Source organism: Rana temporaria, chromosome 3, assembly GCF_905171775.1.
Source record: "Rana temporaria chromosome 3, aRanTem1.1, whole genome shotgun sequence".
Taxonomy (NCBI): Eukaryota; Metazoa; Chordata; class Amphibia; order Anura; family Ranidae; genus Rana; species Rana temporaria.
The window spans coordinates 141,425,843-141,444,247 of NC_053491.1; the positions used below are offsets into that span (position 1 = coordinate 141,425,843).

The 18,405-nt window shown below is 46.8% G+C and overlaps 1 protein-coding gene across 1 annotated transcript in view; it reads left to right on the forward strand.

Moving 5' to 3' along the window:
• The first annotated feature begins 221 nt into the window (after positions 1-221).
• The window catches only part of HBP1 (HMG-box transcription factor 1), a 56,469-nt gene continuing 38,285 nt past the window's right edge, over positions 222-18,405 (forward strand). Inside the window, exons 1-3 of the mRNA XM_040343535.1 lie at positions 222-327; positions 12,248-12,431; positions 15,348-15,576. Coding sequence (XP_040199469.1) covers positions 313-327; positions 12,248-12,431; positions 15,348-15,576 — 428 coding nt within the window. The 5' untranslated portion in view covers positions 222-312. The remainder of the gene's footprint in view (positions 328-12,247; positions 12,432-15,347; positions 15,577-18,405) is intronic.

Sequence of the window (18,405 nt, forward strand, 5' to 3'; positions counted from 1 at the left end):
TTGATAGGAACAGGGAGTTAAAGTTCTGAGAACTACATTTCCCGTCAGAACGGGCGTCTAGAGTCTCCGATCAACATTGACAAAACATTCCAGAGTCAGCCAATCACGGGGTGAATATACACTAGATTGTCAGACAGCACCGCCAATAGAAGGACGACAATGTTTGCAGGGGACTAGCCAATAGCGGCCAGCTACAACTTTTTCCCAATAGAAAGAAAGATAATGTTGACGGACGGGGTGGTTGGCCAATGGGGGCTCGAGCTGTCTCGTTACGCCTGCCCCCAAGGCATTTTATGGGGTAGAGATTAGGTAATGGCGACTGGCTTGGTAAGTGGATAAAGAAAGTTTGTTTTGGGAAGTGGTGCGGGAGGGATGGCAGCGCCCGGCGGGGGCCGAGGTGGTCTGTGCGGGTGGCCGGGGGCCCCCAGGGCCTTCCAGGTGGGGCGGTGTTGGCTCGGCTCGGTGCTCAGCGCTGGGGGACGGATTGTGACGTTCATTGTTTTTGTCCGTGTTGTTGTTGAGTCAGCCGGGCGGCTCGTTCATTCATTTCCGGGCGATGCCGGGTGTACGGAGAGGACGGGGCCGGGTGTTCTCCCAACTACGTCATCTCCGCACAGCTGTCACCCCCGGCCCATTCATACACAACACGGCGCATTGACAGCTGAGCCCGACACCCCGGCCTGACCAGTGTGACAGCCGATCGGACGGTACAAGTACCGATCACACCGGGGATCACTGACAGCGGACCGTGCCCGGGACCCGCACACAGCTGTCCTGACATGTCCCCGTTTTCTGTCCTCGCATATGGTGACAGCTCCGCGCACACTGCCCGGCAGGACGGAGGTGATCCCCGAACACACAACCAATCATCCATCATATTTATACTGCACACAGCATTACACATCATCCCCATTCATGAATTGCCCTATGAGGACTGTGCCCGGTCTCCCCCCACCGTCCCGGTGCTCTGATGACACACACCGGTCATTGTATCCCTGAACCGGGGCGGCGATCCCTACAAAGATCGCTGTATAAGGTGTCAGTGAATGAATGGGGGAGAGCAGTGCGCATGCGTGCCGAGTTTATAAACAGGACGGTCACGTGACGCGCGCTGCTGGCCTCGGCTTCTCGCTTTGGTTTCAGTTTCCTGAATAATAATAATAAGAGGGGCCCCTCAGGAACCCCCACCCTGTGTGTGTCTGGGGCCCCATGGAGGACCCTCAGGAACTGTCATGGGGCACAAAGCAATTATCGTGGACAGAGCAGTCATTGCTGAGGGTTGTTGGCCCCAGAGTGTCATAAGAAATCTGGAAACTTTCTTTATGTGGCCCAGCTGGTTCTCTCAGGTGGTCACCGCTCTGGTTGTCCAGGCTGGTCACCGTTGTCACCGCTCTGGTTGTCCAGGCTGGTCACCGTTGTCACCGCTCTGGTTGTCCAGGCTGGTCACCGTTGTCACCGCTCTGGTTGTCCAGGCTGGTCACCGCTCTGGTTGTCCAGGCTGGTCACCGTTGTCACCGCTCTGGTTGTCCAGGCTGGTCACCGTTGTCACCGCTCTGGTTGTCCAGGCTGGTCACCGTTGTCACCGCTCTGGTTGTCCAGGCTGGTCACCGTTGTCACCGCTCTGGTTGTCCAGGCTGGTCACCGTTGTCACCGCTCTGGTTGTCCAGGCTGGTCACAGATCTCTCTTGTTCATATGTATTTCATTCTGTGCTGTTAAAGTGGAGGTTCACCCAAAAAACAAGTATATAACATTACATTCAGTATACCCCAAACATGTACAGTATGCCGTTTTTATTTTTTTGGGGGGGGGGTGTACATACGGTATTGGTATTTTCGTTCGGGCTTCCGGGTACTCGCTCCCATGGGACTGGGCGTTCCTGTGCAGTGCCGCAATGTATATGATTGACGTGCCTGAGAAAAACTCCCACCGGCGGACAAGGTACGTCACGACTTTCCGAAAGTAGCCAAACCGCGCGTCTGCTCTATACTGCGCCGTCAGCTCTACACGGCTCCTAGTCGGTGTGCAGGCGCCGTATAGAGCCGACTCGTGGTTCGGCTACTTTCGGAAAGTCGTGATGCGCCTTATACGCCGGTGGGAGTTTTCCTCAGGCACGTCAATCATATGGGCGAAGCTCCAGATGACATTGCGGCACTGCACAGGAACGCCCAGTCCCACGGGAGCGAGTACCCAGAAGCCGGAACGAAAATACCGATAATACCGTATGTACACCCCCCAAAAAAAGAAAACGGCATACTGTACATGTTTGGGGTATACTGAATGTAATGTTATATACTTGTTTTTCGGGTGAACCTCCGCTTTAACTTTGTCTTCAGGAAATAAAAAGAGGATTCAAAACAATGAACATGCACCAAAATGTTTTTAAAAACATACAGTGCATCCGGGATGTATTCACAGCGCTTCACTTTTTCCACATTTTGTTATGTTACAGCCTTATTCCAAAATGGATTAAATTCATTATTTTCCTCAAAATTATACAAACAATACTCCATAATGACAATGTGAATGAAGTTTGTTTGAAATCTCTGCAAATATATTAAATATAAAAAAATGTACATATGTATTCACAGCCTTTGCCATGACACAATTGAGCTCAGGTGCATCCTGGTTCCACTGATCATCCTTGAGATGTTTCTAAACTTGATTGGAGTCCACCTGTGGTAAATTCAGTTGATTGGATGTGATTTGCAAAGGCACACATCTGTCTATATAAGGTCCCCTAGTTACCAGTGCATGTCAGAGCACAAACCAAGCCATGAAGTTCAATGAATTGTCTGTAGACCTCAGAGACAGGATTGTATGGAGGCATAGATCTGGGGAAGGGTACAGAACAATTTCTGCAGAATTGAAGGTCCCAGTGAGTGCAGGTGGCCTCCACCACCCTTAGGTGGAAGACGTTTGAAACCGCCAAGACTCTTCCTAGATTGGGGGAGAAGGGCCTTAGTCAGGAAGGTGACCAAGAACCCGATGGTCACTCTGACAGAACTCCAGTGTTTCTCTGTGTAGAGAGGAGAACCTTCCAGGAGAACAACCATCTCTGCAGGACTCCACCAATTAGGCCTGTATGGTAGAGAGGCCAGACAGAAGCCACTCCTCAATAAAAGGCACATGACAGACCGCCTGGAGTTTGCCAAAAGGCACCTGAAGAACTCTCGGACCACAAGAAACAAAATTCTCTGGTCTGATGAAACAAAGATTGAACTCTTTGGCCTGAATGGCAAGTGTCATGTCTGGAGAAAAACAAGCACCGCTCATCACCTGGCCAATACCATCCCTACAGTGAAGCATGGTGGTGGCGGAATAATGCTGTGGGGATGCTTTTTCAGTGGCAGGAACTGGGAGACTAGTCAGGATCGAGGGAAAGATGAATGCAGCAAAGTGCAAGAGACATCCTTGATGAAAAGAGCACTTTGGACCTCAGACTGGGGCGAAGGTTCATCTTACAACAAGACATGCGACCCTAAGCACACAGCCAGGATAGCAAAGGAGTGACTGTGGGACAACTCTGTCAATGTTCTTGAGTGGCCTAGACTTAAACCAGATTGAACATCTTTTTAGAGATCTGAAAATTAGGGTTGTACCGAATGGAAATTTTGTTGCTGAAAGTGCAGGATGCATTTAACCGAAAATTACAGTTTATGAAAAATATTTATATTTTTATAATGTATTATATTAGACTTTTTAATATCTTCAATTTAAATTAATTTGAATTTATTGTTGACCATTATTGGCACCTTTTTTAGTCCAAGAAAAGCTCAAGAAAAATGCAATCTGCAGTCTCAGACCATGTTTTGTATCATGTCCTCGGTCTCTGACCATGTCTTGTATCATGTCCTCGGTCTCTGACCATGTCCTCGGTCTCTGGCCATGTCTTGTATCATGTCCTCGGTCTCTGGCCATGTCTTGTATCATGTCCTCGGTCTCTGACCATGTCTTGTATCATGTCCTCGGTCTCTGACCATGTCTTGTATCATGTCCTCGGTCTCTGACCATGTCTTGTATCATGTCCTCGGTCTCTGACCATGTCTTGTATCATGTCCTCGGTCTCTGGCCATGTCTTGTATCATGTCCTCGGTCTCTGACCATGTCTTGTATCATGTTTGCAATAATTTAAACACACTGCTAATAGTATTGGCAAGCCTGTCAGATGCAGCCTCGCCAGTGGCTGGCTCAGAGTGGTGATCTCCCGCTGTGTCACAGAGCTGCAGTTGAATTTTCCAGGCCGGGCGGCCACAGTAACAATGTCTAGAGGTCGACCGATATGGGTTTTTCTCTGGCCGATACCGATGCCGATATTTCAAAATTGGGGCGGCCGATGGCCGATATTTGCGGCCGATATTTTAGGCCGATTTTTTTTTTTTATCTCAGAAAATCTAGGTTGGGGAGGAGGTTATTGTTTAGGGTGGAGAGGTGGAGTGCAGCCCATCAGTGTCCATCAGTGCCCACCAATGCAGCTCACCAGTGTAGCCTATCAGTGTCCATCAGTGCCACCTCATTAGTGTCCACCAGTTCAGCCTGTCAGTGCACCCCTCATCAGTGCCTACCAGTTCAGCCCATTAGTGCCCACCAGTGCAGCCCATCAGTGCCACCTCATAATTATTAAAAAAGAAAAAAAAATACAATCTTAGTCATTTTAAGGAGGGGGGTACAGAGAGGTGGTTGTGGAGGAGGGGGGTACAGAGAGGTGGTTGTGGATGAGGGGGGTACAGAGATGGCTGTAAAGCTACCTCTCTGTACCCACTCCTCTACAGCCACCTCTCTGTACCCCACTCCTCTACAGCCACCTCTCTCTGTACCCGCCTCCTCCACAGCCATGTGTTGTGGAGAAGGGTGGATGGTGCCGGGCGTGGGTGGGGATGCGTTGTGGAGAGGGGTGGGTGGTGCTGGGCATGGGTGGGGATGCATTGTGGAGAGGGGTGGGTGGGGATGCATTGTGGAGTGGGATGGATGGTGCTGGGCATGGGTGGGGATGCATTGTGGTGATGCGTTGTGGAGAGGGGTGGATGGGAATGCGTTGTGGAGAGGGATGGATGGTGCTGGGCATGGGTGGGGATGTGTTGTGGAAAGGGATGGATGGTGCAGGGGATGCGTTGGAGTGGGGTGGGGATGAAGAGGATTGTGTTGCATTGTGAAGATGGATGAGGTTGACTCTGTGTGGGGATGAGAGTTACATTGTGAGAAGGATCTCCACAATGTATCCAATTTCCACCCAAATTCATCCTCATCCATTTTCTCAATGCCAGCCTCAGCCAGGTTTCCCTTTTAAAAGGAGTTTTAATAAATTCTGCAGGGGGGGCACAGTAGCACATAATTTGGGCAACTTACCCTCCATACATGCTGGTATCGTAATCCAATTCTATCTGCATGCACCTAATAGGCTAGGTGCATGCTGATGAGCTGATCAGCCAATCATTGTTTAGAACTTGGTGTAATGCCAGCAGGCTCCGCCTCAGCAGGGAAGATAGACATTCCTGCTGGGGGGAGTTACATTAGTCAGGCGGCAGTTGTAAGCCAATGATTATTTGTTTCTCCCTGTCCCTAATACAGCAAGCCGAGGGAGGGGGCGGGGCACGGCTGGCGGCGCGATGCCAGTAAAATCTATGTCCCTTCTGTGGTGGCCGTGCAGATGGAGGAATCGGATACATGGGAGTGGGGTCAGTACTGCAGGGCAGGCGGCCATGCGGGCGGGACACTTTAGCCGCTAATTGGCCGATTCTTTCACAAAAATCGGCCGATGCCGATTTCACAAAAACGGCCAAATATCGGCCGATATATCGGCCGACCGATATATCGGTCTACCTCTAACAATGTCCAACCTCCAGTGATACGTCACACTGATTCAATGTCCCGGCATTGGATTAGTGTGGCATCGATCACAGGAGGAGGGACATTGTTACTGCGGCTGCCTGAACAATTCAGCTCCGTGGCACATGGAGATCACCGCTCTGCGTGAGGAGGAGGGAGGGAAGAAGAGAAGGACTGAGCCACCAGGCTGACACCCCCGCAATGTGCGGCAACCGGGGCGGACCCCACTCCCTTTTAGGTGCCATTATCGGTACCCTTTCTTTCGGTCGCATGCCAAATATGTTTGCTTTCGGACAATATGTTTTGGTGGCTGAAATTTTCGGTGCACCAATACTGAAAACGGCTGTGCACCGACACTCCCCATCCAACATGGTGGAGCTTGAGTTCCTGCAAGAAGAATGGGAGAAACTGACCAAAAATAGGTGTGCCAAGCTTGTAGAATCATACTCAACTTGAGGCTGTAATTGGTGCCAAAGGTGCTTCAACAAAGTATTGAGCAAAGGCTTTAAATTGCCTCTCGCCAAGATGACTATGGGGTTGATTTACTAAAATGAGAGTGCAAAATCTGGTGCAGCTGTGTGGTAACCAGTCCGTTTCTAAAGCTTGCCATACACTGTTAGAAAAGCGTTGGATAAAAACGATTGGATTCCTAAAGTCCTATTGACAGGGAATGCGATAACGCAATCATTGTACCAATAGGTGTTGCCTAGCTATTGACGTATTGTCCATCGATACACAACAAACGGTAGAGTTTTCGTCAGATCCATTACACAATCCTGGATTACAGTTTGACAATCAATTCCACTACTAATGTTTCGAAAATCACTTGTTTCGACGCAAAAAATCCAACGTGTTGGTTCATTTGGAAAACAAAGGTGTAAAAATAGGCCTACAATACAAGTGTTGGTTCATTTGTTCAGCATTTGCAGAATCAAAATTGGCCCACCAACATTTCAAAGTCGAACGATCAAGCGTATCTGATCAAATTAATAGGATGGGCATCTACATGACAAATGAGGTTTATTGTAGAAGAATGTAAAATAATGCATTTGGGTGGCAACAATATGAATGCAATCTACTCATTAGGGGAGAACCTCTAAGGGAATCTAGGATGGAAAAGGACCTGGGGGTCCTAGTAGGCTCAGCAATGGAATGCAATTCCAAGCTGCTGCAAGCAAAGCAACACAATATTGGCATGTATTAAAAAGGGAATTAACTCCAAAGATAAAACGTTAATTCTCCTGTTCTACAAGACTCTGGTCCGGCCGCACCTGGAGTATGCTGTCCAGTTCTGGGCACCAGTCCTCAGGAATGATGTACTGGAAATGGTGAGAGTCCAGAGAAGGGCAACAAAGCTAATAAAGGAACTGGAGGACATTAGTTATGAGGAAAGGTTACAAGCACTGAACCTATTCTCTCTGGAGAAGACACTTGGGATATGATTTCAATTTACAAATACCATACTGGTGACCCCACAATAGGGCTACAACTTTTTTTGCGGAAGGGAGTTTAATAAGACACGTGACCACTCATTAAAATGAGAAGAAAAGAGGTGGAACCTTAAACTGCGTAGAGGGCTCTTTACTGTAAGAGCGGCAAGGATGTGGAATTCCCTTCCACAGTCGGTGGTCTCAGGGGGGAGCATCGATAGTTTAAAAAAACTATTAGATAAGCACCTGAACGACCACAACATACAGGGATATACAATGTAATAATGACCTATAATCAGACATAGGTTGGACTTGATGGACCTCACCAATTAAAGCGGAGCTCCACCCTAAAGTGGAGTCCCGCTGATCGGCACCCTCCCCCCTCCGGTGTCACATTTGACACCTTTCAGGGGGAAGGGGGGTGCAGATACCTGTCTACAGACAGGTATCTGCACCCACTTCCGGCCCTACGATGAGGGCAAAAGACGGGTTTTTCCCTTGCTTCCCGTCCGTCCTCCGTTGTATGCTGGGAACACTCGGCTCCCAGCACACAGCGGGAGCCAATCGGCGGGCGCAGCGCGACTCGCGCATGCGCCGTAGGGAACCGGGCAGTGAAGCCGGAGCGCTTCACTTCCTGGTTCCCTCACCGTGGATGGAGGGGGGAGCAGCAGGGTGACGAGCGATCGGCTCGTCATCTGCTGCGATCGGCGCTGGACTCCAGGACAGGTAAGTGTCCTAATATTAAAAGTCAGCAGCTGCAGGATTTGTAACTGCTGGCTTTTAATATATATTTTTAGTGGCACATCCGCTTTAAGTATCAAATGCTTTTTCAAATGATTTTCTGTGTATGGCCGGCATTTCTTCAGCTTGTTCAATTAAGCTTTGACAAAAAAAAACAACCTGGAAGCTGATTGGTTTCTTTGCAGAGCTACACCAGCTTGGAATGTGCAATTCCCAACAGCAGAGGCAGGAATAAGTTCTAACCAAGACAAAAGTGGCAAAAGTACGAGCATTTTCCAGTTGTCACCAGAATAAGAGATGAGGGCATAGGCGTGCGCACATAGGTTGTAAGGTGTGCCTGGGCACACCCTAATCACCCTGTACTGTGCAGATTCCCCCTGCTGCCTGGCTGCAGAGAAAGGGACTGGGGAATCTCTGTCCTCAGTCCCTTTCTCTGTCTCAAAAGCTAGACAACAAACTCTGCCCTGCTGACAAAGCCCTACTGACTTGCCCACTGCCATATATGGTATATTACACACGCATGTGTGTTTGAGCTTTGGTGTGCACACCCTAATGCAATAGGCTGCGCACACCTATGGATGAGGGTAAATGTTCCTCTGGGGACACCTGTCTGTCGGAATTGGGATATTCTCCTCACAGCTTTTGCATCTCCAGGACAAGGAGTTAGGGGAAATTTCCCCATTGGGACACAGCAAAAAAGTTTTTTTAAATATGACCTACCCTACAGGTACGGAACTTCCGATCGCGGGCCCCAAAGCAAATGCAATTCCAGTGTTTTCTCAGAATTGTTGGCGCTCCTGTACATAAGGCTGATTTATGAAACGAGTTCAGAATGATCACAATAAACGCTTGTCTGCAGATGAAGTTGGTAAACAGGGATTTGTTTTTCACATGATAGAAGTGAATATTCAATGGGCTGTGTAAATCAGCCTTGACTACTCCATATCGCCAATACAAGGCTTTTTTACATACCTCTTCTTACCTGTTTATAATGTAGAAGACACACTGCGATCAATGACTGCGTTAGACATTCGGGGTTCGTTTCTGTCTGGTGGGCTGTATTAGAAGTTCTCAGGGTAATAAATCTACACTAAGACAGCTGAAGAAATGTTCCTTACTATACAGAGAACGATCCTGATAATTCTTCCAGTTTGCCCCAACAGTCCCCCTAATGGGACCCCCTTCCCACCCAGGCCCCATAGCATCTGTATGGGCTTCTATGGCTGTAGTTATGCTGCTGCTACTTTAAAGTGGGGTACACCCGATGAGAAAAATTCCATACGAGGATCGATCGTTCTTATCGTGTGTACACAACTTTCGGTTCAGACTTTTCAAATGAAAATTTCCAAAGGGACAAACCCCAAATTGTTCTAGTACACAAACAGAACTAAAGATTTTTGTTTATTGTATACTGATACAAAAGACTGCGCATGACCAGAAACCATAAAAAAGCCTTTGTTGTTTTTTAGTACTATTCTCGGTTTTTTGACCAGCCGTGAAACATCAAGGAAAACCAGAATTTGTCTGATTTTCTTATTGTGTTCTGGGCTTTTGGGTGCACTCACCCTAGCGCTTTGAACCGGTCCCAGGCATGGTTCAGTCCCTTGGGCCACTTTGTGTAGTGCAGTGGTCTCCAAACTGCGCCCATTGATGGGGCGCTGTTCCTCCCGCTGACGCCCATTGATGGGGCGCTGTTCCTCCCGCTGACGCCCATTGATGGGGTGCTGTTCCTCCCGCTGATGCCCATTGATGGGGTGCTGTTCCTCCCGCTGATGCCCATTGATGGGGCGCTGTTCCTCCCGCTGATGCCCATTGATGGGGCGCTGTTCCTCCCGCTGATGCCCATTGATGGGGCGCTGTTCCTCCGGCTGACGCCCATTGATGGGGCGCTGTTCCTCCGGCTGACGCCCATTGATGGGGCGCTGTTCCTCCGGCTGACGCCCATTGATGGGGCGCTGTTCCTCCGGCTGACGCCCATTGATGGGGCGCTGTTCCTCCGGCTGACGCCCATTGATGGGGCGCTGTTCCTCCGGCTGACGCCCATTGATGGGGCGCTGTTCCTCCGGCTCACGCCCATTGATGGGGCGCTGTTCCTCCCGCTGAGGCCCATTGATGGGGCGCTGTTCCTCCCGCTGAGGCCCATTGATGGGGCCAGTAAGTCTGTTTAAAAAAAAAAAAAAAACACGCTCTCTTGCAAAACACGCTCTCTTGCAGAATGTATCAGTTACAGGGATGAGCCATACCATTTAAAACTTACAATTAATCAGCTTTTATTTATTTGTGTAAAACCTTTATCCCAATAGGAAAAACAACTGGTGTAACTGATTTATAAAGTGTGAGCTGGAGTTTGGCTTTAACTTGTTAGTGTTTTCAAATCTGCTAGTCCATCTAGCACTCCCCCTCCCCCAGACTGACATTGCTGCTGTCCAAATGTTCCCATGTGTTTATTTATCCGGAGTGGGAGCACTCTAATACAGGAGGTTTGTCGCTGGCCAGATCACTAGGTGAAAACGGAGCCTTAAAAAATTTAAACGCAGCCACCATATCTAGTGATTGGTAAACTGAAATATATTTCATTACATTACATAGCCGAAAGCTAGGCAGCTGGTTTAAGCAAGTAAATATCACTTAAAAAAAAAAAAAAAATCAGCTATGTTTAACCACTTGCTGCCCGCCAATGACAGATTGACGGCGGCAAAGTGGTTTCAATATCCTGAGTGGATGTCATATGACGTCGTCAGGATTATCAGCACAGCCCCCCCGAGGATGCCCTCTGGACCACCAGGGATGCCCACTGGACCACCAGGAATGCAAAACAAAAAAACACAGGTATGCCACACCAGGGATGACAATGACACAATAATGGATGCCAATCGGTGCCTGCAATGGATGCCAATCAGTGCCCACAATGGGCATCATTGATTGGCAGGCATTGTTTGGCACTGATTGGCATCCATTAGTACAACACATACGATAGTGCCGCCTATCCGTGCCGCTTATCCGTGCCGCCTATCCATGCCCATCCGTGCCGCCTATCCATGCCCATCCGTGCCGCCTATCCATGCCCATCCATGCCGCCTATCAGTAGCCATCCGTGCAGCACATCAATACCGCATATTAGAGCCCATCAATGGCACCACATCAGTGCCACCTCATCGGTGCCCATCAGTGCCGCCTTATCAGTTCCCGTCAGTGCAGTACCATCAGTGCCCATTAGTGAAGGAGAAAACGTACTTATTTACAATGTTTTATAACAGAAACAAAAAAAATATTTTTTTTTTCAAAATTTTCGGTAATTTTTTTATTTTTTTTTGCAGAAAATAAAAATCCCAGAGGTGATCAAATACCACCAAAAGAAAGCTCTATTTGTGGGTACAAAATGATAAAAATTTAGTTTGGGTACAGTGTAGCACGACCGTGAAATTGTCATTCAAAGTGCAATAACACTGAAAGCTAAAAATTGGTCTGGGCCGGAACGTGTATAAGTGGCCCGATATGGAAGTGGTTAAATATTTTGCTCTGTGAATGGGAAGAAAGTTTTCTCCCAATATGGCTGCAAAAGTAGAAATACATTTTAGGAGTAGAAGTAGCTATTGTTTACCACAAGAGGGCAGTATTGTCTAAGAAATGCCTAACTAAATGTATTATTTATTCAGCTATTTTAAATGTTTTCAGAACCATTTCAATAATAACTGAAGTACCTGAAATCGTCTCTCTTCCCGGCGATTTAGTTCATATCTGCAATAAATTATTGGCAGTTCATGGGCATACTTAAAATATATTTGCACCCAGAGGCCTATATGGATGTTTACTCAAAAATGAATATTGTATTTCATAGTCTTCATAATATTTGTGGTTGAATTGAAATTTTATTCTGTTAGTACATTAGCCCCCCCCCCTTTTTTTTTTTGCGGAAAGTCCTGGCAGGTACTGTATATCGCTGTTGAAGTGTAACTAAAGGCAAAACTTTAGATCACCTGTTTTTGTTGTCTGTGCTGTTAGGGAGCGTCTCCCTGTCTATTTGCCCTGTTTACTGTTATCTTCCAACCCGTGGTTGCAGGAAAGAAATTCACAGCGTCTATGTCCTGCCTAGTACTAGCCATGAAACATGCTTGTTACAGAGAGTGTGCCTGAACCCTAATAATTGGCTTAAAACCTAGCTGTATACTTGCTGCCCTTGCTGAAATCTGTCAAACCTATTGATGTGTTTTTTTTTTATCTCTTTTCATGGTCTCTTTTTTTTTTTTTCTAGTATAAATGCTATAATATGGTGTGGGAAGTGAAGACAAAGGATATGTCCAACACCGTGCAGAAAGTCCAGTTAGTTATGGACAAAAGACCTACAACAATAACTGAATCTGTGGAGATGCTGAAGTGTGATGAACGTCTCCCATCTTCTCCAGGATACGAGTCGTCTGATGATCACATGGAACTTGGTATGGATTGGGCCATTATAAATCATGTATAGTAAGACAAACAAAGAATAATGGTAAATGAAAGTGTTACACTAAAATCTCTCTGCAGAATAGCATGCTTGTTATACTCGCTGTGGAACTTAAGGAGTTAATCCACGGTATTGCGTAGAAAGGGTCTTTGATCCTGTATGGACAGATCCTCCCCCTCCTGCAGGTTCTCGCTAGGCAAGTCCAGATAAGACACAGTGAGGGTAGTACTGCTGCACATGCTCAGTTTGGTCTCTTTTGCTGGAGAGAATATATCCTTGTTGAGCTGAGCTTTTCAGGCCACATGATATTGACAAAACACACGTAGGTGTGCATACAGATCCTAAATGACAGCCCAGTCCCTCCCTGCCCAGTAACTAAAAAAGAACAGTGGGTGGGATGTCACATCTTGGTTGATGGATGACCCGCCTCCTATAACAGCATGAGGACACAGGATCACCACATGGAAGTTGTTATGACGCGCTCCCCCGACTGATGGCAGTGACGTCAGCGGAGAGCGGACTTCAGACCGCTCTCCGCTCAAAACGGGTCACAGAAATGCAAAACTAATTGCACGCCTGTGACCCAGAGGAGAAGCCCAGCCTAAAAAGCTCAGGCTGGACTTCTCCTTTAAGAAAGGTTTTAAACTTTGACAAAGAAAAAAAATGCCCCCTGTAAGACATTATTAAATACTTATCTTAGAACTAACCTGTTGCAGCGGCACCCGCACACCCCTGAGGCGGCTGATATTTCCCCAGAGTCTCTTTCAAGTTCGCAGGCTCCGGCGCTGTGATTGGGCGGAGCCGCAATGATGTCTCTCCCGCGCATGCGCCACCGTATACGGCACAGGGCTCGGGAGGAACGGCACTAGTGACCGTTCCTTCAGAGCGCATGCGTTGATGATGTCACTGGCAGCATTTAATGTAAATATCTCCTAAATGGTGCACGTTTAGGAGATATTTTCACTACCTATAGGTAAGCCTTATTATAGGTAAACGTCAGCAGAGGAAGTTTGCTTCATTTTTAAGGCTAGGTTCACGCTGATGCGGTGCGAATCTGACGTTATTTTTCAGTGTAATTTCACAGTGCGATTTCTGTTTTGACAGGTATGATTCTAATGCAAATGAATGTGATTTCTGAGGGGAGTTGCCATAGCTGGAGATGAAATTTGCACTAAACTCGCACGGGAACCTTTTTTTAACTGGATCAGAATCTTAAACGCATGTGAACGGCTTTTATAGCAAACAGATGACATGTGAATCTATGCTTTTCGGATCGGATCTAATCCGCATAGAATTTGCATCAGTGTGAAACGGGACTTAAGTGTATGTCTCGGCATCGTAACTACATGTTTACTACAACTCTGCACTTCATTTTTCCCATGTTTTTGTCTTTTAAAAAAATGCTGCAAGTACAGAAAAATACCTGATGGTCTGTCAGAAATCCTGTGTGCTCCCATCTTGATGTAGGGCGCAGACAACAATGCCTCTGCTGCATTATATGGAGATGAGGAGGAGAGGGGTCCTGTTGTGCAGCAGGGAAGTACTGGGCAGGGCTGACAATGCTGATAGGGATTTTATTGCAGCAGAGACAAGGGGCCGGATTCAGAAAGGAGATACGACGGCGTATCTCCGGATACGCCATCGTATCTCTTGAGTGTGCGCGGTCGTAACTATGCGACTGATTCATAGAATCAGTTACGCATAGATTTCCCTATGATCCGACCGGCGTAAGTGTCTTAGGCTGCATATTTAAGCTGGCCGCTAGGTGGCGCTTCCGTATAGTTACGCGATGAATATGCTAATTAGGTAGATACGCCGATTCAGAAACGTACGTCCAGCCAGCGCATTTTTTTACATTAGGCTTTTTTCGGCGTAAAGTTACCCCTGCTATATGAGGCGTAGCTAATGTTAAGTATGGACGTGGTTCCCGTGTCGAGTTTTGAAAATTTTACGTCGTTTGCGTAAGTCGAATAGGGCTGTACGTAAGTTACGTTCACGTCTAAAGCAATGACGACTTGTGGCGTAATTTCAAGCATGCGCACTGGGATTTTTTCACGAACGGCGCATGCGCCGTTTGTAAAATACGTCCAATATGTGGGGTCACAGTGAATTTACATAAAACACGCCCACATCATCCCCTTTTGAATTAGGCGGGCTTACGCCGACACACATACGTTACGCCGCCGTAACTAAGGGCACAAGTTCTTTCTGCATACGGAACTTGCGCCCTAAGTTACGGCGGCGTACCGTATCTGCGATACGTTACGACCGCCCATAGATAGACAATTATATCTGAATCCGGGCCAAGGTGTTGTCAGTTCAAACAAGAAGTTAGAGGCACCCTGGTTTTCTGGCAGATCAAGGGCATTTTTCAATAACATGGGCAAATGTTCATAGAATATTAACTTTTTTTTTTTTTTACAGATAGCATTTGCGTTATTTATTGTCTCATAAAACCAAGTTTTTGTTTTTGTTTTAAAAAACCTCATATTTTTCAGTTTATAACCTACAGTCTTGAATGTGTTCTGCACTGTTTAGTAAAATGTTTATCATGGTAACTGCTATAGTCAAAAGACACTGAAAGTTGCTTATTGTCCATTGTATATTCTGACTAAGTACAGTTTAGGGTTGATTTACTAAAACGGGAGAGTGCAAAATCTGGTGCAGTTCTGCATAGAAACGAATCGGCTTCCATGTTTTTTTTTTTTTTTTTTGTCAAAGCTTTATTGAACAAGCTGATGTTAGAAGCAAAATTTTGCACAGTTTTAGTAAATCGGTCCCTTTGTGTTCCTCTATGCACAGATTTGTAGAGTTGTGTTTTGGAATGCATTGCACAGTATAACGTGTCTAGGGAGGGGGATGCTGAGTGTGTTGTGTTTTAATGTTTGCTTGGGGTCCTCTCTTTCAGATGATCTTCCCGAGTTGCAAGCGGTTCAGACTGACTCCACATCCGAGGTGTTTCACCTTGATGCTAGTGTGTCACATCAGGAATATTCAGTGCCTTCTTGGAACCAGAATACCTCAGATATGTCGGAAAGTGCCTACTCATGTGACCGTGGGACAAACTGGCTGACTGAGCTGGCAAACATTGCCACAAGTCCACAGAGTCCATTAATGCAATGTTCATTTTACAATAGGTATGAGTTGTCTGTCTGCCCTTCGGCTCTTTGGGACTTGGCGGGAAAATGGGGGATGATTTCTTTGTTCCCTTCTTGCTTATTGAACAGTGAAGTGAGCCATTACACTGCTTGTGTTTTGCAATAAACCAAATCTCACATCATAAGCAATAGTTTTAGGTTGGGGGTCCACATACACTATACAGTCTGATTGTACAATCTTCTTTAGATCTGCCAACAAGTATGTAGTGCGAGGGTCTGTCTGATTGGATACAAATTCATTGGATAGGTTAGGTACGTTCTCCAAATTATATATATATATATATATATATATATATATATATATATATATATATATATATAATTTTTTTTTTTGATAGGTTTGATTATATGGACAGACTTTAACCACTTCAGCACCGTAAGACTTGGCTGCTCAATGACTAGGCTATTTTTTGCGATACGGCACTGCGTCACTTTAACTGACAATTGCGCAGGCATGCGACGCTGTACCCAAACAAAATTGACGTACTTTTTTTTCACCACAAATTTTTGCGCTATAAACAAAGAGCCACAAATCTGAAAAAAACACTATTTTGTACTTTTTGCTATAATAAATATCCCCAATTTAAAAAAAAAAAAATATTTATTTTCCTCGGTTTAGGCCGATACGTATTCTTCTACATATTTTTGGTAATAAAAATCGCAATAAGCGTATATTGATTGGTTTGTGCAAAAGTTAGAGCATCTACAAAATAGGGGATAGATTTTTGGCATTTTTATAATTTTATTTTTTACTAGTAATGGCGGCGATCTGAGATTTTGTATCGGGACTGCGACATTATGGCAGACAAATCGGACACTTTGGACACATTTTTGGGACCATTGACAATTATACAGCGATCGTTGCTATAAAAATGCACTGATTACTGTGTAAATGACACTGGCAGGGAAGGGGTTAACACTAGGGGGCGATCAAGGGGTTAACTGTGTTCCCTAGTGTGTGTGTGTTCTAACTGTGGGGGGGAGGAGACTGACTATAGGAGATATTAGATCGTGGTTCCCAGCCAGTAGGAACTCGCGATCTCTCTCTCCTCTCAGAACTGGGATGTGTGTGTTTACACACACACACACACACACGCATCCCTGTTCTGCCTATCAAGGCCATGAGCATCTGCACCCCCGCAGTGCAGTGGGTGCGTATACCTGCTATCCCGCTTAAAGGAGCCGACATACAGCTACGACGGCTCGCGGGATCGTGCCGACCTGCCGCATTATGACGGTCGGTGCCTGGTTGGCAAGGGGTTAAAGTGGTTCTAAAGGCTCAAGTTTTTTTTTTTACCTAATGCATGCTATGCAATAAAGGAAACAATCGTCTGGGTGCAGTTCCCCCCCACGCCCCACTATACTTGTCTGAGCCCCATCTCGATCCATTGATGTGCATGAGAGCATTGGCTCCCCCGTGTGTCTCTGTGTGTGTCTCTCTCATTGGCTGACACAGCAGTGTCAGCCGATGGCTCCTGCTGCCATCAATCGCAACCAGTGAACCAATGAGGGGAGAGCATTGACTGGGCGGAGCCACGCTGTGTGTGAACGACTTGCTATTGGTGGGGGGGGGGCTCAAAAAGAGGATCAGAGCTGCTCTTTGCAAAACCATTGCAGAAAGCAGGCAAGTATAACATGTTTGTTATTTAAAAAAAAAAAAATCCTTTAGAATCACTTTAATGTGCATGATGACCTTCAGTCTACCAAAGGACACTTTGTGATATGAATTACTGGTAACAGTAGGTCTACTTATGTCAGAGGTTGTAATGAGATCTTTCCATCAGTTTCCATTCTCTTGAAGCCTCTCTTTGAGCCTGGCACAGGGCATTTTGGCCAAAACACAAGTGATTGGCATGGTCATGACTCATTTCCCTCACATTCAACCAGTTCCTAACATTTAATCCTATCGCTAAGAAATCTAACCCTTAAAAGGTAACCCCCTAATCTTTAGCTGTTGTAATTCTAAACATTGATCACTATCCCTCATCCACCCTTGGGGTACTTTCACACTGGGGCGTTTTAGCGCTGAAAAGTGTCTCTCATGCCTCCCCAGTGTGAAAAGGCCTGAGTGCTTTGACTGGGGTGATGCACTTGCAGGACGGGAAAAAAAGTCCTGCAAGTAGCATCTTTGGGGCGATGCGGGAGCGGTGTATCGCTCTGCCCATTGAAATGAATAGGCAGCGCTGCCGAAGCACCTGCAAAACACGATTCGGCTGCACCGCAACATGGCTCTTTTAACCTTTCGGCCGCTAGCGTGGGCGTTAAAAGCACCTCGCTAGCGGCCTAAAAGCATTGCTATAACAGCGGTAAAGCGCCGCTAAAACTAGCGGCACTTTACCGCTAACTCGGGCACCACCCCAGTGTGAAAGTACCCTTTAAACTCCTGACTCTAAGCCTTAAAGCGGATGTCCGCTGAAAAAAAAAATATTAAAAGCCAGCAGCTACAAATACTGCAGCTGCTGACTTTTAATATTGGGACACTTACCTGTCCTGGAGTCCAGCGCCGTCCACAGCAGAGGAAAAGCGATCGCTAGGACGACATCCTCTGTGAGGGAACCAGGAAGTGAAACTCTCTGGCTTCACTGCCCAGTTCCCTACGACGCATGCGAGAGTCGCGCTACGCCTGCCGATTGGCTCCCGCTGTGTTCTTGGAGCCGAGTGTTCCCAGAACACAACGGGGGGGGGGGGGGGGGGGTGACGTCATGCCCGCAGTTTACCTGAGACTGTGTGGCCGGAAGTGGGTGCAAATACATGTCTTTAGACAGGTATCTGCACCCCCCTCCCCCCTGAAAGGTGTCAAATGTGACA